A 24,208-nucleotide genomic window follows, 5' to 3' on the forward strand; every position below is an offset into this window, starting at 1 on the left:
TTTTGTAAACGCGCCTTGAATTTTGTAAACATTATAGCGCGCGAATTTTTAAAATTTGAAACATTGAAAATTTGCAGAAATCTGTGAAGTGTGAAGTTGAGTTGATAAGCTGATAAGAGTAGATAGGAAAGCTGTAAGCATATAACCATAGGTTGAAAGTACTGAACATTCATTATTTAGATGAATCTAAAAAGTGACTCCTCTATTCCTGTTTTTCACTAAAACCTTTGTTTTTGGTATCAAGTAAACGATGAGTAACACCGAGTTCAAAAAGTCTGATCACCTCTTGGGTCTGAAAGGTTTGTTTCTTGTGATCACCTTAGTGATGGGCCGAGTGAATGATTTTACTCGAGTGGACTCGAGTTTGACTTCACTCGAGTCCACTCGATTATTATTAGATTAACATCGAGAAGATTAAACCATGAGGTGAATGACAGGATTAACTTTCTGCCCATTGTTAACCAAAGGATTAGCCTCTCCATAGTCCACACCCAAAATTTGTTGAGGCATCTCAAACTAAACCTCATCATAGCAGAAACAAATGCGAAACAAATTGTCATAGAGCAGAAACAAACAAATGCAAAACAAGTAGGTACTAGTCACCTTGAACTTCTTTAGATTTCTTTAGGTACTTCTTATGCCCGGGTCCATAGAAAGAGAATGTTGCCACTTGTAGTTATGGCAGATCCACTTTTTATTATTCTTTCCCCCCATAGAATGAGTATGATACATTTTGTAAATATGGTAGGTATCTCCACTATCTTGCCTAAAACGAGTGTGCTGTGTTTTGTAAATATGGCACATCCACTATTTTTCATATCGTATAATATATTATGGTCTTGAAATCTTTTTATGAATTTTGTACTTTTGTCACATCCGCTATCAACGAGATGATGCTTGTATTTGGGTACACATTGAAATTGAGATATAACGGGTGGCCCTTTTATATTCACCCTATTTTAAAACCTCATAACTTTTTTAATTCTTTTCAGATCTTTTTCAAATAACTTTTGTTTGAAACGTGAGTCTTGGCAAATTTTTTGTATGTAACATCACACACCACAACAACACGTTGCAATCGTACAGACGGTTGCTCTATTTCAAGCTTTTTTCCTGGACGTCTAATAGTGAAAAATTGTGAAAATGACCATATTTTCAATCCAATGACCATATTGACAGTTCCAGACTTTTTTTCTGTGAGGTTACTTGAAATCTAAAGTCTTTGCGAATAAAATATGGACCCTGGAAGCTTTGAAAAAAGATTTTACGAGAAATAGTGGTAATTTAGCCTGAAATGGCGAAAAAAGTTGTGAAAAATGCGAAAAAACACGAGCCTTCCGCCATCCGCTCTTGTGGAAGCCCCCTAAGCAACATATCATATTCCAATACTGATGGAAAAAAATTGCCAGGTCTAGGCTTCACAAAAATGTAATCCAATGTAAAAAATTATGATTGGTTCAAATTTTATAACAAAAACAAATAGGGTGAATATAAATGGGCCACCCTGTATATGTATCTAAGATACCTACGAGTATTGTAACTTTAACACATCCACTAATATCATGTTTAAGTTCGATAGGTAGTGATTGGTGATCGTTTTGCGTTTTGCGATTCTGAATCATCAAATTTTAATAGACCTACATGACTAACTCGTCAGCTCAAAATGTCTGCTGGTGTCCGCAGATTCTTCAGCCATGAGTCACTGTTAAAAACTTGAGTATTTATTTTTTATTGAAATTCAATCATGATGGTTGAGTTAGTGATCTGATTTCTTTGGAAAGTTTGAAGTTCACCCGCACGAAAATATAAACGCAGTGTTTAAAGATAGGTAGCTATAAAAGCTATACCTGTTCCTCATGTTTTGATGTTCCCATATGTTTATAGATGGGCATTGGAAACATTAGGGCTAGGAGATTTAGAAACGCACTTTTTGCAAACTCCGCGGTTAGTGAGCTCAAACTCTCGAGTTTCGTCTTGTCAGAAACCGGGCCTAAAAGATTCATACAGAAAGTCTGATATACCTACCTATGTATGTAAAGATTCTGAGATAGCTACAGAGCCACACTATACAAAAATAAGGTAGGTAACGCATTAAAGGTATTTAATGCGTTATACACCAAAGTAGCGCCGAACATAATTCATAGAGGTATAAAAAGAAAAGAAAAATATCCCTCATCAATGCTAATTTGAACGAATTCATGGCGCATTGTGTGACTTTTTCTGATTGATTCAAAAAGTAGATTCGACTCCGAAGTTATTTGTTCAAAGTTTTATAATTATCTATTATTCTATTGTTTTTGAGATTCTGTTTTGTGAATTTGCATTGTCTTCGGGATTGGCGAAGCAGGTCTTGTTTTGAATCCGATCCAGAAGCCATTACGTATTTATCGCTGCTTAGAGGGGTAAAACCCGCTTCGTGCCGTTGAAAAATAAAAAAAATCTAACACCCAGGTAGACCTGATTGAGTACGATTTTTCAATCATTTACAACTGGCCCATATCATCGCACAGCGATAGCGTCTGTTTTGTAAACGCGCCTTGAATTTTGTAAACATTATAGCGCGCGAATTTTTAAAATTTGAAACATTGAAAATTTGCAGAAATCTGTGAAGTGTGAAGTTGAGTTGATAAGCTGATAAGAGTAGATAGGAAAGCTGTAAGCATATATAACCATAGGTTGAAAGTACTGAACATTCATTATTTAGATGAATCTAAAAAGTGACTCCTCTATTCCTGTTTTTCACTAAAACCTTTGTTTTTGGTATCAAGTAAACGATGAGTAACACCGAGTTCAAAAAGTCTGATCACCTCTTGGGTCTCAAAGGTTTGTTTCTTGTGATCACCTTTCTTTTAAATTTATATTAATGGGTTTAACATCAATGTGTAATCACTAAAGCTTTTAGTGATGACCTCCATCACTACCTCCACCTTTCTTTTAAATTTATATTAATGGGTTTAACATCAATGTGTAATCACTAAAGCTTTTAGTGATGACCTCCATCACTACCTCACTTTAACATCACCCAGCTAGCCTGAATGGGGCTGGGAAAAGCCAGCAGCATAAGATTATCCAGATGGTCATCCATCTGGATTCTAATCATATCACAATTATACAATCTTGCTTAAATTCAGTGATCTATTGGGAGTGTGCATTCCACATGATTTTTTTTTTTTTTTTTTTTTTTTTTTGAAGAGGTTTGACAGAGGGAACTGTAACTGCTATGGTCTTATCGTCCCAAATCCCAAAATCAAAGAGAGAAGGAAGAGAGGACAGGAGAAAGCCAGCCGTTCCAAGAATGAACATTATCCCATCAGGATAAAATCTGCCCCGGGTGGGAATTGAACCCGTGGCCTAGTGCTTAGAAGGCAGATGCGCTACCAACCAAGCTTTTATTGAATGAGTTGTGGAATGGACGTTTGCCCTTTCCAACTCAGAGAAACAAAAATAATCTGACAAGAAATTGAAACCCCAGACTGGCACTAATAATTGCTCTAAATATTTTCAGTGCTGAAGCTCACACAACCCCAGCTAGCTTCTCCAGTCATTGTGACATGTGATGCTAAGGATCTACCCGGCAAACTATACAATGGTCATGTGAAAAGTGATGTGACCACAGTTGAAGGCAATGAAACAATAGGTGCAAGTCAGTTCATGGTGATTCCACAGAGCATCAGGTATGTGTATCTATCTAGGAATCATGACATCTGATCATAGTGTGCCCCTTCTCAGATGGCCAAAGAGAGTCAGAATATACTTCCCATTTAGGTAGTAGGGTCATCATAAGTATGCCTGCCTAATTATTACTGAAGTTAGCTTAGTATTTCTGTAGTCAATGTGGAGAATAAATGAGGAATAAAAATTCCTGATTAATATGATATTTTCTTTGTTCATTGATTAAACTTATTTGAGTTGCTCTATTATAGGAATAAAGAGGTGCTCTATTAAACTGTTTGTATAATGGAACAACTTGTTCTTCTAAGCTGACAGTCTAAATAAAGCACTACTTGTACTTCTACTATACCCTAGTACCTCTACATTCATATCTTTCTATTCACAGGAATATTTATCTTGGAGAAACATTCTCATGTTACATCTGTATCAACAATAAAAGTCAACAAGCTGTACAAAATGTTACACTCAAGGTTGATCTTCAGACAAACCGGCTTGAAAGGATACCACTGTGTGTTCCAGGCAAAGACATCCAGGCCAAAAGTTTGGAACCTAAAGACACCCTGGACTTTGTGATCCAACATGAGGTCAAAGAAATTGACACTCATAGGTAGGTTTGAAATTTGTGTTTGTAGTTGATTTATTTATCAAGTACCTACACTATAGTTAGAAATTGTGAGAAACAGATCTAATGTAGGCTAGGTACCTACCTATGAGAGGGAGAGAGGAGGGTGGGAGTGAGTGCGAAAGGATACCACTGTGTGTTCCAGGCAAAGACATCCAGGCCAAAAGTTTGGAACCCAAAGACACCCTGGACTTTGTGATCCAACATGAGGTCAAAGAAATTGACACTCATAGGTAGGTTTGAAATTTGTGTTTATAGTTGATTTATTTATCAAGTACACTATAGTTAGAAATTGTGAGAAACAGATCTAATGTAGGCTAGGTACCTACCTATGAGAGGGAGAGAGGAGGGTGGGAGTGAGTGAAGATGAAATGAACCTTTTCTATCATTTCCAGTTGAATTAAATCTCTCCTAAATTTTCATTTTTTTTTTACATTCACCATCCATGTACAAGTATCTCTCGATTTCTTTTCCTTCCAGACTAATATGTGAAGTGAGTTATGTGGCAACAATGAACGGTGTGCCCACTCCATTGACACTGCAAGAATATTTTGTATTCAATGTTCTAAAACCTCTTGATTTGAAGACCAGATTCTACACGGCTGAGGTAAGAAATGCTAGCTCATGATTTCCTATCAACAATTTTATTGTATGAATCAAAAGTGTCTGGGCTGTAGATTGTGGTTCTCAGGACTTTACCTAAAGGCTCAGGCTGCTAAAATTTTGCAGGGATTCGATAATTTATGATAGGTATCTATTATTCTATTGTTTTTGAGATTCTGTTTTGTGAATTTGCATTGTCTTCGGGATTGGCGAAGCAGGTCTTGTTTTGAATCCGAAGACAAATTGGAGATCAAAGAAGTGTGGACACGGTAGGTATTGACGCTGACAGATTAATGAAGGTGCCTATCCATCTTATCCTTCTGGAGTTGAAGATTCTTTGTTCAAATTAGAAGCAACTTTTGAGATGAAAACAAAAGAAGTACTGTCTAATGTTTTTTCATTTCTTCCTTTTTTGCATTCTGATTCATAGGAAACCATGGTAAGAAATTATGTAGCAATCCCCCTCCTCAAATTTTTGGTTTCAAATAGCAGCTTATTCATTTCTCAAGGCCCAGTGACCCAAGGACATTTTTGATCATCTACATATTTACATAAATTATCGAATCCCTGCAAAATTTTAGCAGCCTGAGCCTTTAGGTAAAGTCCTGAGAACCACAATCTACAGCCCAGACACTTTTCAGTTTCTTCGAATATTTTAGGTAATTTTCTTTAAAATCACCAAAGTTCAGAAAATTTCTCTTTTGTTCTCTAGAGAGGCTCTATTCAACAGTTGGTTGTCATCCAACTGCTCCTTAACTGTCAATAATCTAGATCCAGACATTTGTAAACAACAACTTACTTGAGTTGAGTTTCTACAGGGCAGTACTGAACTCTGTCATAATCCAATCCAAACTCCCCAAAGGCTACAACTTTCTTGCCACCCTCTTTGATAATTTTATCCAAAGATTGCAGATAGCCTTCTGGGTCATTTTCAAATTCAGAGCATCTTGTGGGATGACAACCAACTGTTGAATAGAGCCTCTCTAGAGAACAAAAGAGAAATTTTCTGAACTTTGGTGATTTTAAAGAAAATTACCTAAAGGATGACAACCAACTGTTGAATAGAGCCTCTCTAGAGAACAAAAGAGAAATTTTCTGAACTTTGGTGATTTTAAAGAAAATTACCTAACCTAAAATATTCTTTTTTTTTATTACAGTTTGCTAAAGCTGAAAATTGCTAGGTTGTGATTTTTTCTTTTCTTCTTCAAGTAGATTACCTAGGTATGAGGCATTATGTAGCTATCCCTTCCACCTTTTTCTACTTTTCCCCGTTCACACAGGTCAATCTTTCTAAAGTCAGCCATTTTCAGCCAGCTCTAATATCCTATTTGTTCCCAGTTAACCATTTCTCCCGTAGGTGCGTACCTTTATGCTTTTAAACGAAAATTTCTCTCTTTTTTTTAGTCTACCTACCTAATTTTTGTTTTGTCTTCTCCTTACAGTCAGATGAAGTTTATCTAGAAGCTCAAGTGCAGAATATTACTAGTGGTCCCATCAGCTTGGAGAACGTATCACTTGAAGCATCACCCGGATATAAAGGTATCTCTTCATAATAATACCCTAGGTTACACAATACACATTTTTGCAACGTTTCACTCACTTTTGACTTAGCTGGCACCTACCCATTCCCGGCAAGATCAAATATTTTAATGCCGAAAATGCAGTCTGGTAGAGATCACCGAAAAGTACGAGTACTTACTATCGACGCGACCTATGAACTCACATTTTGTGAACGCAAAATAAGTGTCGGGAAAATAATTACAATTTGAAAATGATGTGTAGAGATTTCTAGAGGTCTTTAATTTGAAAATGATCTACCGTAATGCACTGTGTTGTGAGCTTGTGAGCGCTTATTCGTCGTACTACACTCTTTTGTAATACCTACTTAGTATAAAAACACTACATTATTTTCACTTCTATCTTTGCAGTGACCGTTTTGAACTGTACAGATGATGGTCAATCCGTGTTTGGCAAAATCAACTCCATTCCTCAGAATGCTAGCCGTCAGTATTTGTACTCTCTATCACCCAATCCTACTGCCGCCAACGTTACAGCAACCAGTCTGGGCAACTTGAACTTTGTGTGGCGCTCGGAAATGGGAGAAAAAGGACGCATACAAACGAGTGACTTGCATAAACCGGTAAGGACTTCCAAGAGGTTTGATAGTTGATAGAGGGCAATGTAATAAAGGTCTTATCGTCCCGAGATCGAAGAGTGGATAGGAAAAAGCCAGCCTTTCCAAGAACGAAACTTTGAGGTTTGATAGAGGGCAATGTAATAAAGGTCGTATCGTCCCGAGATCGAAGAGTGGATAGGAAAAAGCCAGCCTTTCCAAGAACGAAACTTTTCTATTTAGGATAAATTTGGTCCCCCGCGGAAATCGAACTTGTGGTCTAGTACTTACAAGACAGACGCGCTACCTCCAATAATAACTTTACTAGGCTCGCTAATAACTTTACTACGTGGTCAAACTTTCTTGACTTGGCGGGGCGGAGCGCTCCCGCGCTCCTTAAAATTAACTGTGCTTAATACCTGTGAACGCATCTGCGTTTGACATTTACAACGTTATCCGCATTAAGAAAGCGGCATTTGCTGTAAATCTATCAGAGTATCACGGTTTTGTTTGATTTCAGTTTACGGAAGTTTTTTACTAGGCTCGCTAATAACTTTACAACGCAGTAAAACTTCCTTGACTTGGCGGGGCGGAGCGCTACCGCGCTCCTTAATTTCATGTATAAAATTAATTGTGCTTAATACCTGTGAACGCATCTGCATTTGACACTTACAACGTTATCCGCATTAAGAAAGCGGCATTTGCTGTAAATCTATCAGAGTATCACGGTTTTGTTTGATTTCAGTTTACGGAAGTTCCCGACCTTAGACTATGCGTTCAAGAACTGCCCAATCTAGTTTACATAGATGAACCATTCCAGTTTAAAATCAAGCTCACGAATACTAGGTAATAGAAGATATTTCTTTGAAGAGCAGGAATATAGGTACATACTTAACAAGTATTTAATGCCGGTATTTTGGAAAATAGATCATAGATAGATAATAGTGGCTATGTATATTCAAAGTTTTTCCTGTAATTGAAAAGAGGGAGGAAGAGATGTAATTAAAATGGAGGAAAAGGAAAGGGGGCATACTTAACAAGTATTTAATGCCGGTATTTTGGAAAATAGATCATAGATAGATAATAGTGGCTATGTATATTCAAAGAGTTTTTCCTGTACTTGAAAAGAGGGAGGAAGAGATGTAATTAAAATGGAGGAAAAGGAAAGGGGGATATGGTGAAAAGAGTGCTGCTCTTAATAATTAGAAGTCGACTTTTTTTCATTACCTAATCTTTCTACATTTACTTCAAGTATTTATGTCCGATTTCATTTCCAGTTTCAAACCAATGGACCTGTCCTTGTATTTAGAAAACCTTCTGTCCATGTCGTGGATTGGAGTATCAGGGAGAAAGATTGGCACCTTGGAGTCCAAATCTGAAATCATACTAGCACTCAGCTTGGTTCCCTTGATGACTGGACTACAGGTGAGTATTTCTAGTTATTTACTGGACTGTTATTATTTTATCATTTCAAACCAATTTCATACGGCGCGAACGACACGCAAGTGTTAAAGCGCCTAATGGAAAAAAAAAAAACAATTCCTTATGCTTATAAGATAGATCTGGACTTGGAAAATAAAGTAAGAGGGATTTTTGCTTTGGCAAATGTAGAATTGAGTCAAATTTATTGTCTATTCGAAGTGTTAAGTTTGTCTTCAATGTTGGTTTAATATTTCCGTTTCAGACCATTTCAGGGATCAGGATAAAGGACTCTATGACCAAGAAAAACGTCTTTGAAAACGACAACCTGGCCCAGATATACGTCCTACAAAGGCAACATCTAGAAGATTCTGTAGCCTAACGGAAATAATATCTACAAAGATAAACCATCGCAGCGCCGTTGGTTCAGAGGTCCAACGAGGTAAATGGTTCCTCCTAACTGGAGTAGTAATTTAACTCAAAGAGGAGTATTCATTCGCCAAGTAGCGTGGGAGGGTACCTCTACTCAGCCATAAAATATTTGCACCAAATGCCAACCTCAAAAAAGGTCAGTCTGGTGCTGATCTAACAAGAATGACAAACACCTTGATGGTAATTTCGAAGGATTCTTTCCCACTTTGCTTTGCATAGTTGTGCTTGGAGAGCTAAACCAAAGATTGAAAAGAATTATATTCTCCAAGCTGTCACGTAGGTGTGGGTAACTCATGAGGAAAGAACAGCCTGAGGGTGTTCTGATGGATTATGGGTCCCAACTTCTCCCTTTCTACACCACGCACTGCAGCAACTATCTCCAAAATTTGTCTGAAACATAAAACCCAGATTTTTACTTGAGCTCGGTAAGTATTAGGAACATTTGATAGAAAAATAAGTATACTACAGACGTAATGAAAAAGTATTGAGATCAGTTCAAATTTTAAAAATCCAGAAATGGGAGGAAAGGTAAGTTTTAGGACTTTTAGAGTCCCCTGAATAAAAAAGTGATTTTTAGCCTATGGGTTGTACATATGCACATTTAACATTTAATTTTTCTTTCTTTTTTTTGCCCCTCTGTGACCACATAAATATATGTATTCAAATAATAATTATTTTAGTTACATAATTATGTACTTATTAAGATTTTAAAGGAATAAGTACATATGTATCTGAATTATTCCCAGGCACTTTCGGGATAGGGCTGAAAAGCCCCTTTACTTCAATCAGGTAAATAGTTAAATATTTATTTTATTTGACACATTGACCTGACATCACAAGACAGATATACTGTACTGTATTAAATAAAATTGTTTTATTACAGATGTAAAAATGCTTTCATATTTTTTAATAGGCCACCCACCTACATACATACCTGTATACAACTATACATAGATGTTAACTTACACAATATTCGCAGGCTCGTTTCGACTCTTGACCATTTTATCTGGTTTCCACTGCTCCTTTTTCACCTTTTCATGTTGAGTGCGAATATATGCAAAGCCCGCATGACTGGGTTTTACCTCACACCAAGGACAATCGGTTTCCAATAAGAGTCGATCTTCGGGGATGGATTTTACTGTTTCCAGGTTTTCTTTAGTTTTCAGAGAACTGAAAGGATGGGGAATTTCAATTGTAATTATTTCTTATTTCACGTTATAAGATTAAATCCGTGAGCCAGCTGTCTTGTAAGACGCTTGGTCATGGATTTGATTCCCACCCAGTGTGGCATGAACATTATGCTAAACAGATAAGGTTCATTCTTGGAATGATGTCCATTCTCTCTTAAATCTCAGTCAGACAGATCAAGTGATTCATTGAAAAAAAAAAAATAGGAAATAGGAAAATATCTTTCTTGGTACCACAACTTACCATCCATTAATTCCAATGTAAAATCCTAGGTCAGTTAACTCTACGGCTTGAAAGGGTGTGCCATCAAATGAGTGAATGACCCCCTTCCTGGGTAGTTTTGGAGCATACTCCTTCATGATCTCAATAAAATCTGACTTGGCATTACGGCAGTGGAGAAATAAGGGCAGTTTGTGAGTCACACTCAAGTCCAATTGTTTTCGGAAATATCTGAAATAATAGAGGAGAATAAAATCCATCATTATCAGCAATGTCCTTATCTAGTGAAAAATTTAAAGTTTGAAAGTTACTTAAAATAATAACAATGTTAGTAAAATATTACACCTAAAGTAATAATAAAAACACTTTTTTTTTTTTACTTGAGTTTAACATTGAAATTTATGACATCAAGAAAACTGTGGTGTTACAATAGGCTGACTATCTCCAAGGGATGTGTTATCCTGTGACCATTATACTCAGTGAATTTTTCTTGTACGTCATTTTCCACCACAACTTTTTCTCCAATGAGTCCACACCTCTCCAAGGTACCAAAATCAAAATTAAAACAACTCCCAAACCCATAACCCACTTTTGAATCAGCAAAGAGACTCACTCAACTGCTCCTGGTAAGTATTAGGAACATTTGATAGAAAAATAAGTATACTACAGACGTAATGAAAAAGTATTGAGATCAGTTCAAATTTTAAAAATCCAGAAATGGGAGGAAAGGTAAGTTTTAGGACTTTTAGAGTCCCCTGAATAAAAAAGTGATTTTTAGCCTATGGGTTGTACATATGCACATTTAACATTTAATTTTTCTTTCTTTTTTTTGCCCCTCTGTGACCACATAAATATATGTATTCAAATAATAATTATTTTAGTTACATAATTATGTACTTATTAAGATTTTAAAGGAATAAGTACATATGTATCTGAATTATTCCCAGGCACTTTCGGGATAGGGCTGAAAAGCCCCTTTACTTCAATCAGGTAAATAGTTAAATATTTATTTTATTTGACACATTGACCTGACATCACAAGACAGATATACTGTACTGTATTAAATAAAATTGTTTTATCAGAAATGGGAGGAAAGGTAAGTTTTAGGACTTTTAAGAGTCCCCTGAATAAAAAAGTGATTTTTAGCCTATGGGTTGTACATATCCACATTTAACATTTAATTTTTCTTTCTTTTTTTGCCCCTCTGTGACCACATAAATATATGTATTCAAAAAATACTTATTTTAGTTACATAATTATGTACTTATGTAATTATGTAAGATTTTAAAGGAATAAGTACATATGTATAAATAGTTAAATATTTATTTTATTTGACACATTGACCTGACATCACAAGACAGATATACTGTACTGTATTAAATAAAATTGTTTTATTACAGATGTAAAAATGCTTTCATATTTTTTAATAGGCCACCCACCTACATACATACCTGTATACAACTATACATAGATGTTAACTTACACAATATTCGCAGGCTCGTTTCGACTCTTGACCATTTTATCTGGTTTCCACTGCTCCTTTTTCACCTTTTCATGTTGAGTGCGAATATATGCAAAGCCCGCATGACTGGGTTTTACCTCACACCAAGGACAATCGGTTTCCAATAAGAGTCGATCTTCGGGGATGGATTTTACTGTTTCCAGGTTTTCTTTAGTTTTCAGAGAACTGAAAGGATGGGGAATTTCAATTGTAATTATTTCTTATTTCACGTTATAAGATTAAATCCGTGAGCCAGCTGTCTTGTAAGACGCTTGGTCATGGATTTGATTCCCACCCAGTGTGGCATGAACATTATGCTAAACAGATAAGGTTCATTCTTGGAATGATGTCCATTCTCTCTTAAATCTCAGTCAGACAGATCAAGTGATTCATTGAAAAAAAAAAAATAGGAAATAGGAAAATATCTTTCTTGGTACCACAACTTACCATCCATTAATTCCAATGTAAAATCCTAGGTCAGTTAACTCTACGGCTTGAAAGGGTGTGCCATCAAATGAGTGAATGACCCCCTTCCTGGGTAGTTTTGGAGCATACTCCTTCATGATCTCAATAAAATCTGACTTGGCATTACGGCAGTGGAGAAATAAGGGCAGTTTGTGAGTCACACTCAAGTCCAATTGTTTTCGGAAATATCTGAAATAATAGAGGAGAATAAAATCCATCAGCATTATCAGCAATGTCTTTATCTAGTGAAAATTTTAAAGTTTGAAAGTTACTTAAAATAATAACAATGTTAGTAAAATATTACACCTAAAGTAATAATAAAAACACTTTTTTTTACTTGAGTTTAACATTGAAATTTATGACATCAAGAAAACTGTGGTGTTAGGTGTTACAATAGGCTGACTATCTCCAAGGTACCAAAATCAAAATTAAAACAACTCCCAAACCCATAACCCACTTTTGAATCAGCAAAGAGACTCACTCAACTGCTCCTTAACTGTCAATAATCTAGATCCAGACATTTGTAAACAACAACTTACTTGAGTTGAGTTTCTACAGGGCAGTACTGAACTCTGTCATAATCCAATCCAAACTCCCCAAAGGCTACAACTTTCTTGCCACCCTCTTTGATAATTTTATCCAAAGATTGCAGATAGCCTTCTGGGTCATTTTCAAATTCAGAGCATCTTGTAGGATGACAACCAACTGTTGAATAGAGCCTCTCTAGAGAACAAAAGAGAAATTTTCTGAACTTTGGTGATTTTAAAGAAAATTACCTAACCTAAAATATTCTTTTTTTTTATTACAGTTTGCTAAAGCTGAAAATTGCTAGGTTGTGATTTTTTCTTTTCTTCTTCAAGTAGATTACCTAGGTATGAGGCCAACCCCTTCTCTTGGGGGGGGGGACATACCATCAGACTGAGCAAGCTTTAGGCTGGAAATACTATCTTCCACATTTGTCCCAGTAACGATGATTTTTTCAAGACCTGCATTCCAGGCTCTATTTAGTACATGATCTATGTCTGGTTCATGTTTTTGGTTCTTGCTGGAGTAGAAACCTTCATACATAGCATCCTTTAGATTAGCACCAATATCTGAAACAAGAATTTTTTGTTGAAAGATAAGAAAGCCCTTGTTTTTTGTTTTATACATACTTTTCAATGGGATTTTTCTGATACATAAGTAGATACTCTTCTATAAAAAAAGAAAAGAAAAATCTATATCAAACCACATTCTAATGAAAGATGGAAGTACTTTGATTTAATTTTCTTTATTTAACCAGGACATTCAGGATTGAGACTTAGAAGTACAAATGAATAAATATTATATTTACCTATGTACTTCATTTTCAATGACGGTGTACTCTGGAGATGGGAGAGATGGCAAAATGATAGAAGGCCAAAAACATTCACCAAATTTTTGTGCATCAATCCAACAATGCAGTGACAACTTTGGACCAATGCTTAAAATGTATCTGATGGGTTTACAGGACAAAACACACAAAATGTGAGATTAATGCAATGGCAGGATGAATGATCTGTGTGATGAATTTATTTAGGTACCTATTTAAATCTTCACAATACAAACAACAGCATTAATATCACATCCTGTGTGGACCAGTTAGTGCAATATTGAAGTAGATACCCCAAGAAAAATCACCTAGGTATGTTCCTCAATAATACCTGAACATTACCCAGGTAATACTGTAATACCAAAGAAACCTGTGTTTTACCAGAGGCCATAGACTTCTCAATCTCAACAACACCTGACACCCTCACTCAAAGTTCAAAATATGTAATCATAATCACAATACAATCACATTTTTTTTTTTAGAGGTTTGACAGAGGGAACTGTAACTGCTATGGTCTTATCGTCCCAAAATCAAAGAGAGAAGGAAGACAGGATAGGAGAAAGCCAGCCTTTCCCAGCTTTCTAATCATCCTGATTTCATCTCCGATTTCGTGTCGGAACGAACCCGTATAGCCCGAACAAGCAACTTAGTCCCGAGCTCATATGTGAAAATTGATACCTATTGTTGAGGGAAAAGACGCTCCAACGGGGAGGTTGGAAAGAGATAATCCACCTAAACTCTACATTTTCTTATAGCTTTTTTTCCCAGGTTTCTAACCATTATACTTTTATCCCCGATTTCGTGTCGGAACGAACCCGTATAGCCCGAACAATCAACTTAGTCCCGAGCTCAAAAGTGAAAATTGATACCTATTATTCAGAGAAAAGACGCTCCAACGGGGAGGTTGGAAAGAGATAATCCACCTAAACTCTACATTTTCCTATAGCTTTTTTTCCCAGCTTTCTAACCATTATACTTTTATCCCCGATTTCGTGTCGAAACGAACCCGTATAGCCCGGACAAGCAACTTAGTCCCGAGCTCATATGTGAAAATTGATACCTATTTTTCAGGAAAAAGACGCTCCAAAGGGGAGGTTGGAAAGAGATAATCCACCTAAACTCTACATTTTCCTATAGCTTTTTTTCCCAGCTTTCTAACCAATATACTTTCATTCTCGATTTCGTGTCGGAAGAAACCCGTATAGCCCGAACAAGCAACTTAGTCCCGAGCTCAAAAGTGAAAATTGATACCTATTATTCAGAGAAAAGACGCTCCAACGGGGAGGTTGGAAAGAGATAATCCAAAAACAAACATCCCATCAGGATAAAATCCGCCCCGGGTGGGAATTGAACCCCCGGCCTAGCGCTTACAAATTACAAGGAAGACATGTACAATCACAAGTTGATGATGAGTTAAACAGAAACAGCTATGAACCCCCGGCCTAGCGCTTACAAATTACAAGGAAGACATGTACAATCACAAGTTGATGATGAGTTAAACAGAAACAGCTAATGATTATTATTAACAGTTTTATTATAGCACGCACATGTAACTTTTTATTTATATTACAGTGTAATAATTAGTCTTTTATGGAGCTGATTTATTTGTTCGTTTAAATGTTTCTATACGATTTTGATGGGTTTGATCCAGGCACAAGAGGGGTGTCCGGAATGTTGTTGACAAGGTCTCCTGCAGTGGAGACTTAGGGCTGGATAGGTACCGTCTGATGTTGGAACTACGGGGTGTTGGTGTGACAAAAGTCAAAGGTGGGTAGTAGGGCGGGGGGGGGGATTGAAAGAGTATGAGATAAATAAATTAGTGAATAGATATTGATATTTTTCAGAAATAGGATAATATTGGAGATGGAAGTGATATATATTATGGCCTAGGGCTTCGGAGAGGGAGTTTTGGATATTAAATTTAGTTCTGGATCTATGTAGGGCAGGGCAGTGGATTATTATGTGTTTGATGGAAAGGGAATCGGTATTACAGAAGGAACAGGAAGGGATGTTGACTCTATGAACTCTATCCATTAAATAACCATGGGTGTAATCGTGTAGTGAGCTTATGAAAATATCAAAATTGAAAATTAAAAAATTAAAATATCGAAATTCAAATTTGCCCGCCACATGAAATATTTACCACAGTCGCTTTGGCAATCGTGTAAACGAATCTTTTCTTTCCTCTTTGGGAGAAAAATATCAGCTGTTGAAAAAGACGAAAGTCCAAGGTCATTCAAGCTTCGCTTTTTCTGTTTTCTCGAATTTCTCGTCGAGGTGTTTTGTTTTGTTGTCCGGCATTTTCATTTTGTTTTTGACAAATATAAGAATAAATATCATTTTTTGTGTATTAAGTACAAGGGCTTATCTGGCGTTTTTTACCACGTTAATTATCGGTTTTCTTCAGTTTTATAAATAGCAACTTGCAGGATCTTTTTTTTCATACCCTGCCCTGCCTTCACATCAATCAGCTGATTGCGAGGAAAAAAGTAAACAAACACGCTAAACGATTTTTGTGAAAAATTCCACATGTCCCTGAAGTTACAAACGTTGGTAGAAAAAAATCCAAAAATTATACAGGGTACGACAAAATCCCGACAATTTCGTTGGTAGAAATGTCCCTGAAGTTACAAACGTTGGTAGAAAAAAAATCCAAAAATTATACAGGGTACGACAAAATCCCGACAATTTCGTTGGTAGAAGTTACCAACGAAAAGGTACAAAAGTCAATGGAGGTGTTTTGTTTTGTTGTCCGGCATTTTCATTTTGTTTTTGACAAATATAAGAAAAAATATCATTTTTTGTGTATTAAGTACAAGGGCTTATCTGGCGTTTTTTACCACGTTAATTATCGGTTTTCTTCAGTTTTATAAATAGTGTATTAAAATTGTCGGTGGCAAAATACTGTATTGTGATTGGTTGAAAATTTTTATTGGCTGATGATATGACATATTTTTCACTTGAGCCCACTTTTCTGGGGTTGTGAGGGGCATTGTCTGGCAAGTTGATAGAAAAATGGACAGTTTTTCCAATAGTTTTCCATTGTACATTCCCAGTTACTAGGAAAATAAAGTCTGTAAAGTTGTGAATATGAAAGTTCTGGATTTCATTTCCTAGCAGTTCCTTCAGCTCAGAAGTAAAACTCAACACCTACAATACTGTGTGTTACAATAGATGAGTGATATGGTGAAAGTTTATTTAGAACTGGTGTGTGTAAAACCCTCTCATTCATTTTTGTTTTATCTTCCTGATGAATCCAGTCTATAAATATGTGTCATTGTTTTATCTAAAGAACTTGGTGGATAATGTGAAATTCATGATTTCCTTTTCCCTGACCTCCTTTATTTTGTGATTTTTTGAACCATCAAAATAACATGCATTGTGTATATGTAACTTTCCTCTTTGTTCAACTCCAGTTTGGTAATTAAATTCATAGTTTTTTGTTGTGAATTGTCCTTTTTTATCAGTTTCATTTGATCAGTTAACATTATTTTGAAAAAAGTTTTGGTATAGTTTCCTTGTTGTTGGTGTGTTTATTTAATGGTTCCTGGTGATTTGATAAATATTTTGTGTATCTTCCAATATTCTGCTTATTATTTAATCCAAAACTAGTGTGAATCTAAGTTCTTCAAGATGAAAATTTTCTGTTGGCAAATTCATCTGTCTTGTGTATCATCCATATTTTACTGTCATTAAAAAAAAAAAAAAAATAAATAAAAAAATAAACTTGTCATAGGACTTTCTCATCATCCCCACCATTTGCCTCCTCCTCACCACATACCCTATGGTCCTCCTCGTCACATTATACCTAGACCACCTCCACCTCATTTTGTGGAGAAAACTGAGAAGAGGGACAAATTCCCTAATTATTTGCATCATGTACCCCCCGAGGATGATCCTCTGGCTACAAGAACACTTTTTGCTGGTAACTTGGAATTGGGTATTGCTGATGATGAGCTCAGACGTATATTTGCACGCTATGGGGTGGTTGAGGACATTGATATTAAAAGACCTTTGCCAGGAACTGGTAACGCCTATGCTTTCGTCCGTTATCAAAACTTGGACATGGCTCATCGATCTAAGGTGGAGCTATCAGGCCAGTACATAGGAAAATTTCAGTGTAAAATTGGATATGGTAAAGCTACACCAACCACAAGAATCTGGGTCGGTGGGCTTGGTCCATGGACATCTATCACCCAACTAGAAAGAGAATTTGATAGATTTGGGGCTATCAAAAAGATTGATTATGTAAAAGGTGACAGTCAAGCATATATTCTGTATGAATCAGTTGATGCTGCCACAGCTGCTGTCAAAGAAATGAGGGGATTTCCTTTAGGAGGTCCAGAGAGAAGATTACGTTTAGATTTTGCAGATGTGACTCCATCTACTTCATCTTCATCAGGAAGTACAAGTTACAAATCACGTGGACCTTCTTCACCCTATGCAGATGATGCAGCTGCATCAGCTGGAGACCTTCGTCCTAGGGATGACTATCCTCCATATGAACATTGGGCTCCTGATGGTTATCCTCCACGAATGAGAGGACATGATGTTCCATCAAGAGGACGTGGTGGACCCTACAGACCCCCTGGTATACCTCATGAAGATCCTGAGTGGAGAAGATCAAATGGAGAATTTGACTCTTACAAACATGAATCCTCTTATGCTAAGAGAGGGTCAGATGCAGGATCTCCCAGGCGTAGAAGAGATAGTGACTCAGATTCAGAAGGAAGAACCAATGGAGTTCTAGGACTTGCAAGAAATTTAACAGAGCTATCCAAAAAGTGTGTAGCAACCTGGCAAGGAGCTTTGATTTTGAAGAATTCATTATTCCCAGCTAAATTTCATCTCACTGATGGGGATGTTGATATCATTGATAGTCTAATGAAAGATGAAAACAACAAACATCTCTTGAGAATTACTCAGAGATTACGTCTTGATCAGCCAAAGTTAGAAGATGTTTCCAAACGCATAGCAACATCTATTTCCCATGCAATATTCCTAGGTCTTGCTGGATCAACTGCTTCAATTGCAAGTGATGATGCCTCTGTTCAAACTAGACCCTTACGGAACTTGGTCTCTTACCTCAAACAGAAAGAAGCTGCCGGGGTGATATCTTTGATAAATAAGGACACAGAATCTACAGGGGTTCTGTATGCATTCCCACCTTGTGCTTTTTCAACAGAACTTCTCAAGCGTACAGCTCATGGTCTTACTGATGAGAGTTTAAAAGAAGACCATTTAGTAATTGTTGTTGTTAGAGGTGGTACAGTCTAAATCAGTGCTTGCTTCTTGAAATATACTAGAGAGTAAATTTTTATATTTTGATAATTGAACATTTTTCTTTTATTATTCTTCTGTGAGTGATTCTCTTTAAATGTGCATATGTTGTAGCCTTTAAAATCAAAATCACTCATTCTAAAATTAGATATTGTGGTGTTGTTTACTTTTTTGTGAAAGTTTATTTAGAACTGGTGTGTGTAAAACCCTCTCATTCATTTTTGTTTTATCTTCCTGATGAATCCAGTCTATAAATATGTGTCATTGTTTTATCTAAAGAACTTGGTGGATAATGTGAAATTCATGATTTCCTTTTCCCTGACCTCCTTTATTTTGTGATTTTTTGAACCATCAAAATAACATGCATTGTGTATATGTAACTTTCCTCTTTGTTCAACTCCAGTTTGGTAATTAAATTCATAGTTTTTTGTTGTGAATTGTCCTTTTTTATCAGTTTCATTTGATCAGTTAACATTATTTTGAAAAAAGTTTTGGTATAGTTTCCTTGTTGTTGGTGTGTTTATTTAATGGTTCCTGGTGATTTGATAAATATTTTGTGTATCTTCCAATATTCTGCTTATTATTTAATCCAAAACTAGTGTGAATCTAAGTTCTTCAAGATGAAAATTTTCTGTTGGCAAATTCATCTGTCTTGTGTATCATCCATATTTTACTGTCATTAAAAAAAAAAAAACATTATTTTGAAAAAAGTTTTGGTATAGTTTCCTTGTTGTTGGTGTGTTTATTTAATGGTTCCTGGTGATTTGATAAATATTTTGTGTATCTTCCAATATTCTGCTTATTATTTAATCCAAAACTAGTGTGAATCTAAGTTCTTCAAGATGAAAATTTTCTGTTGGCAAATTCATCTGTCTTGTGTATCATCCATATTTTACTGTCATAAAAAAAAAAAAAAATAAAAAAAAATAAACTTGTCATAGGACTTTTCATAGTACACAGTGAAAGTCCTAAAAGGATATTATTGTTATTTAATCTTATATTGACTATCAGAACAATTGGCTAGTTCAGTGTTCAAGACATACAATTATGTGTGGGTGTCTTTTTTAATGTATTGATATACTGAGTGTGTTAAAATTTAAATTGTGAAAACCAAAGTGTGTAAAGTAAATTATTGTTTTGAGAATGTGAAGATACCAGATTAATTGTTACAAAATTATCATTGGTGTTTTTTTTTTTTTTTTTTTTTTTTTTTTTTTGTTATTATTTTAGGGAGTGTACTCACCATATCTCTTTTAAACAAGATATTAATAGTAATAATACTTCATTTCTAACAGATTTCTTATTGGACAATTACTCTGACACTTTGGTTTAAAAAAAAATATATTATGCTTACGTACCTAGTATAATTATGTAGGTACTCATGTTCAATTATCATTAAAGGTAGTTAAATATACATAGAAAGTAATCATAAAACTAAACTTTTAGAAAATAATGAAAAAAAAATATTTACTCCTCCTCACCTAGTGTTGTTTGTGTAAATAAAGTAAAATACAAATTATTGGTTATAATCATAAGTGCTTTTCAATATTTTATTTATTTTCAATTAAATATACTACACTACATCATTAAAATACAGAAACACTCATATTGTTCTTTTCTCCTTTTTTTTTTTTTTTTTTTTCAAAAAAATCCAAAAATTTGTGGGGTTATTGGCCGGGGGGAAAGAAAGGTGGAGCAAATATTTTGAAGAAAGAGATAATTAATAAAATCAAATACCTACCTGGGTAAATGTGGATAGCAGAAGCATTTGATACAGATTTTGCCAAGCTTGGGGTTTCAATCTCCTCTTCATATACATGTAGGTAGGTAGGTACCTAACTTATATAGAATAGAATTGAATAGATTCTCACCAAACTACTTAATATAAAGTACAAGGTCTATTTGACAATGATGGGTACATTATTAACCAGTACAATATTTTGATGAAAATATTTTCACTACCAGGAAGGATCATTCTACAGAGCAAATTGGCATTTTAAACACCTCGATAATACCAGGAAGATGGTTAAGCTTGCTTTAGCATAGTACTACTTTTAACTATTCAAATGAGCAAGAGAACGTCATGGAATACATTTAGGTAGATTAAAAATAAAATCCTAGAGTATCGAGTAAACTTTGGAACAGCATCCTAGTTTCATGGCAACATCTATCTTTTCTCAGGCTCGACAGGTTCACCTAGCATTTCCAAGACTTCTTTCTCATGTTTTCATGGCAACATCTATCTTTTCTCAGGCTCGACAGGTTCACCTAGCATTTCCAAGACTTCTTTCTCATGTGCCTTATACAATTACCAATTTTGTGTAAGGGTTCTTATGGGCTAAACTAGCCCCTCATATTTCGTACTTCGTAAAGTTAGTAGGTACCTCTCATGGAATACATTTAGGTAGATTAAAAATAAAATCCTAGAGTATCGAGTAAACTTGTGGAACAGCATCCTAGCTATCTTTTCTCAGGCTCGACAGGTTCACCTAGCATTTCCAAGACTTCTTTCTCATGTCTTCTGAACTTTCTCTCCTTGATTATTGGATTATCAGCAATGTCCTTATCTAGTGAAAAATTTAAAGTTTGAAAGTTACTTAAAATAATAACAATGTTAGTAAAATATTACACCTAAAGTAATAATAAAAACACTTTTTTTTTGAGTTTAACATTGAAATTTATGACATCAAGAAAACTGTGGTGTTAGGTGTTACAATAGGCTGACTATCTCCAAGGTACCAAAATCAAAATTAAAACAACTCCCAAACCCATAACCCACTTTTGAATCAGCAAAGAGACTCACTCAACTGCTCCTGGAATCGTTGGTAATTTCTATATAGTTTTCTCGTCGAGGTGTTTTGTTTTGTTGTCCGGCATTTTCATTTTGTTTTTGACAAATATAAGAAAAAATATCATTTTTTGTGTATTAAGTACAAGGGCTTATCTGGCGTTTTTTACCACGTTAATTATCGGTTTTCTTCAGTTTTATAAATAGTATTGGAAAAACATTAAATCCACTACCGTTATTACAATGAAACGTAGCTCCAGTCGTGACACCCCACCCCTACGAAACAAAAGAACCCGTTCCAGCCTCGGAAGGTATGACGATAGTTCTGATGAAAGACTCTCACCAGAAAGAGGACATCGAAGCCGAGCCCGCTCTCCTCCTAGTCCTAGACCTCGCTATGCGTATGAATATCGCGATGAATATGGAAGAACTAGGGAGGCTGTATCTGACAGGCCTCCCTCCTACAAGGTTCTCTGTGTAAGTGCCCTTCATCCTAAGGCCAGTGACGAACTTATCAAAGACACTTTGTATCGTGAGTACAAGAAATTTGGAGACCTGAGTATTAGGCTATCACATGATTTAGATGAAAGAGTGGCTTATGTTTGCTTTAGAAGTGCTGAAGATGCAAGAGATGCTAAGCACAGTAAGCCTCGTATAATTTTATATGATAAGGTTGCTGTTGTGGATCCTGTATATGAAACACATGCCAGTAGAAGTCGTCCAAGGTCTCGTAGTTACAGCCCTCCACCCCCAGAGTATGACAGATATTACTCGAGATCCCCTGTGTTAGAGAGAAGGCCTGGGCTTCCTCCTCCATTACCTCACCCAGGAGAGAGACCCTATGGCTATGGTCCTCCTGTACTGAGACACGAGTTCAGGAGAGATATACCTCCACATCATGTTGTTCTACCTCATCATGAGTTTCTACCAAGAGGTCCCCCACTCCACCACATCCCTCCTCATCATCCTACTTATCTGAAACAGGAAAATTAAACATGTTGACTGTAAACATGTAATAGTAAAAGAGAAGGTACCTACTGATAAATCCTTGAGTACCTACTGTTGGAAAATTGAATCCTCTTATAATTTGAATCTTGGCACTTTTAAACTTTGTGTATTAAAATTGTCGGTGGCAAAATACTGTATTGTGATTGGTTGAAAATTTTTATTTTTATTGGCTGATGATATGACATATTTTTCACTTGAGCCCACTTTTCTGGGGTTGTGAGGGGCATTGTCTGGCAAGTTGATAGAAATCATCCCCACCATTTGCCTCCTCCTCACCACATACCCTATGGTCCTCCTCGTCACATTATACCTAGACCACCTCCACCTCATTGTTGATAGAAAAATGGACAGTTTTTCCAATAGTTTTCCATTGTACATTCCCAGTTACTAGGAAAATAAAGTCTGTAAAGTTGTGAATATGAAAGTTCTGGATTTCATTTCCTAGCAGTTCCTTCAGCTCAGAAGTAAAACTCAACACCTACAATACTGTGTGTTACAATAGATGAGTGATATGCAAGCACAATTGTGGCCAAGTGGATAAAAAGCATTAAGCTCTGAACTCACCAAGCGCAACGTTGCTTAACTGTTAGTGATCCGTTGGAAATGCCAGGGGTACCTTCAATCAGAAATCTTACCTTGAAGTTTGGCTTTCAGGTTCCTGGACTTTGGGTGAGATCAAGTTTTTTTCCTTCAGATGTTTTTCATTAAATAGAGGTAACCACGTATAGTATGCAGCACCTACACCTAGTACTGTAGCTAGAAAAAGCTTATCGAATCCCAGACCAACCAGAAATCGAGGTTTTCGGATAAAAAATCCCGATTTCTTCATTGAAAGCTGAAAAGGAAAAACTTCTGAAGTTGAACACTTGAACTTGAAGTGAAAATTGAAATTTTGCCGCCATTGATAAACAATCTGTGCAAAGAGGTTTCGTTTCACACGGGCTCAAAACAACGCAAATGGGCCCGTTGCCAAAAAAAAACGTGTCACAAAGTCTCACAATCGGAGTTCAAGTTTTATAATCTCGGTTTTCAGACTTTTCAGCAAAGCTAAAAAAAAAACGTGTCACAAAGTCTCACAATCGGAGTTCAAGTTTTATAATCTCGGTTTTCAGACTTTTCAGCAAAGCTGAAATTTTTAATCAACCATTAAGATTGCTTAATCCGAGAGGTGAGTTTAAACTCACTTTGTGGCCCCCAGACTTACCAAAAGTCTTTTTTTAACAATCAGCTATGATTAAGCTGGTGATTCAAATAGGTATGTTTGTGATTGTAAACTCTAAAATACCTAGATCAAAAAAAAAAAAAGAACCAACAAAGTTTTTGTTCATCATAAAATAAATACATATTTTTTTACATCTTAGGTAACTCATTTTATTTCAAATTACAAGAATGATTTCAGTTACAGACAGGCAAAAGACCTACGTAAGAAACGTGTCACAAAGTCTCACAATCGGAGTTCAAGTTTTATAATCTCGGTTTTCAGCAAAGCTGAAATTTTTAATCAACCATTAAGATTGCTTAATCCGAGAGGTGAGTTTAAACTCACT

At 35.9% G+C, this 24,208-nt stretch overlaps 4 protein-coding genes and 1 long non-coding RNA gene across 9 annotated transcripts; 3 read left to right on the forward strand and 2 right to left on the reverse strand.

Annotated features, from left to right (window-relative positions):
- Positions 1-82: 82 nt before the first annotated feature.
- LOC103521980 (trafficking protein particle complex subunit 13) lies at positions 83-9,315 on the forward strand. 2 transcript variants are annotated; one of them, XM_008487094.3, is made up of 9 exons: positions 83-299; positions 3,506-3,674; positions 4,058-4,279; positions 4,775-4,901; positions 6,340-6,436; positions 6,826-7,037; positions 7,756-7,856; positions 8,288-8,435; positions 8,695-8,964. In XM_008487094.3, exons 1-9 carry the CDS (start codon positions 251-253, stop codon positions 8,809-8,811), a joined length of 1,242 nt encoding a protein of 413 aa, XP_008485316.1. In that variant the 5' UTR covers positions 83-250; the 3' UTR covers positions 8,812-8,964. The 2 variants fall into 2 exon arrangements, with proteins under 2 accessions (XP_008485316.1, XP_008485310.1); XM_008487088.3 differs by lacking the exon at positions 83-299 and adding an exon at positions 2,611-2,823 and having other exon boundaries at positions 8,695-9,315.
- Positions 8,601-15,288, reverse strand: LOC103521956 (putative deoxyribonuclease TATDN1). Of its 4 annotated transcripts, none has more exons than XM_026832498.1 (6): positions 13,568-13,794; positions 13,146-13,328; positions 12,774-12,957; positions 12,217-12,423; positions 11,752-11,955; positions 8,601-9,251 (listed from the first exon to the last, which is right to left on the reverse strand). In XM_026832498.1, the coding sequence occupies exons 1-6, from the start codon at positions 13,659-13,661 to the stop codon at positions 9,134-9,136; spliced, it is 990 nt and encodes a 329-aa protein (XP_026688299.1). In that variant the 5' UTR covers positions 13,662-13,794; the 3' UTR covers positions 8,601-9,133. The 4 variants fall into 4 exon arrangements, with proteins under 4 accessions (XP_026688299.1, XP_026688293.1, XP_026688298.1 ...); XM_026832492.1 differs by lacking the exon at positions 8,601-9,251 and adding an exon at positions 15,061-15,288 and having other exon boundaries at positions 11,574-11,955; positions 13,568-13,708; XM_026832497.1 differs by lacking the exon at positions 8,601-9,251 and adding an exon at positions 14,979-14,997 and having other exon boundaries at positions 11,574-11,955; positions 13,568-13,708.
- A 1,837-nt stretch (positions 15,289-17,125) lies between these two features.
- On the forward strand, positions 17,126-19,559 carry LOC103522090 (RNA-binding protein spenito). Its single transcript, XM_008487201.3, has 2 exons — positions 17,126-17,135; positions 17,322-19,559. Exons 1-2 carry the CDS (start codon positions 17,126-17,128, stop codon positions 18,860-18,862), a joined length of 1,551 nt encoding a protein of 516 aa, XP_008485423.1. The 3' UTR covers positions 18,863-19,559.
- A 1,201-nt stretch (positions 19,560-20,760) lies between these two features.
- Positions 20,761-21,415, reverse strand: LOC113472711. Its single transcript, XR_003394913.1, has 2 exons — positions 21,355-21,415; positions 20,761-21,061 (listed from the first exon to the last, which is right to left on the reverse strand). It is a non-coding gene; the product is annotated as an uncharacterized LOC113472711 (long non-coding RNA).
- A 295-nt stretch (positions 21,416-21,710) lies between these two features.
- On the forward strand, positions 21,711-22,997 carry LOC103522099 (RNA-binding protein spenito). Its single transcript, XM_026832454.1, has 2 exons — positions 21,711-22,611; positions 22,909-22,997. Exons 1-2 carry the CDS (start codon positions 21,897-21,899, stop codon positions 22,995-22,997), a joined length of 804 nt encoding a protein of 267 aa, XP_026688255.1. The 5' UTR covers positions 21,711-21,896.
- Positions 22,998-24,208: the final 1,211 nt, after the last annotated feature.

This window comes from Diaphorina citri, unplaced genomic scaffold (genome assembly GCF_000475195.1).
Source record: "Diaphorina citri unplaced genomic scaffold, Diaci psyllid genome assembly version 1.1 scaffold78, whole genome shotgun sequence".
Classification (NCBI taxonomy): Eukaryota; Metazoa; Arthropoda; class Insecta; order Hemiptera; family Psyllidae; genus Diaphorina; species Diaphorina citri.

What these genes read in the sequence shown, in the direction of transcription:
- LOC103522099 (XM_026832454.1), top strand. Translation starts at nt 21,897, where the DNA reads ATGAAACGTAGCTCCAGTCGTGACACCCCACCCCTACGAAACAAAAGA. An exon ending in CCCACTCCACCACATCCCTC is followed by an intron (nt 22,612 to 22,908) that starts CTCATCATCCTA and finishes AAGTTGATAGAA; the next exon opens with ATCATCCCCACCATTTGCCT.
- LOC103521956 (XM_026832498.1), bottom strand. Translation starts at nt 13,661, where the DNA reads ATGCACAAAAATTTGGTGAATGTTTTTGGCCTTCTATCATTTTGCCAT. An exon ending in AAAGCTTGCTCAGTCTGATG is followed by an intron (nt 12,958 to 13,145) that starts GTATGTCCCCCC and finishes TTTGTTCTCTAG; the next exon opens with AGAGGCTCTATTCAACAGTT. An exon ending in CCTGTAGAAACTCAACTCAA is followed by an intron (nt 12,424 to 12,773) that starts GTAAGTTGTTGT and finishes CTATTATTTCAG; the next exon opens with ATATTTCCGAAAACAATTGG.
- LOC103521980 (XM_008487094.3), top strand. Translation starts at nt 251, where the DNA reads ATGAGTAACACCGAGTTCAAAAAGTCTGATCACCTCTTGGGTCTGAAA. An exon ending in CCAGATTCTACACGGCTGAG is followed by an intron (nt 4,902 to 6,339) that starts GTAAGAAATGCT and finishes TTCTCCTTACAG; the next exon opens with TCAGATGAAGTTTATCTAGA. An exon ending in ATCAAGCTCACGAATACTAG is followed by an intron (nt 7,857 to 8,287) that starts GTAATAGAAGAT and finishes TTTCATTTCCAG; the next exon opens with TTTCAAACCAATGGACCTGT.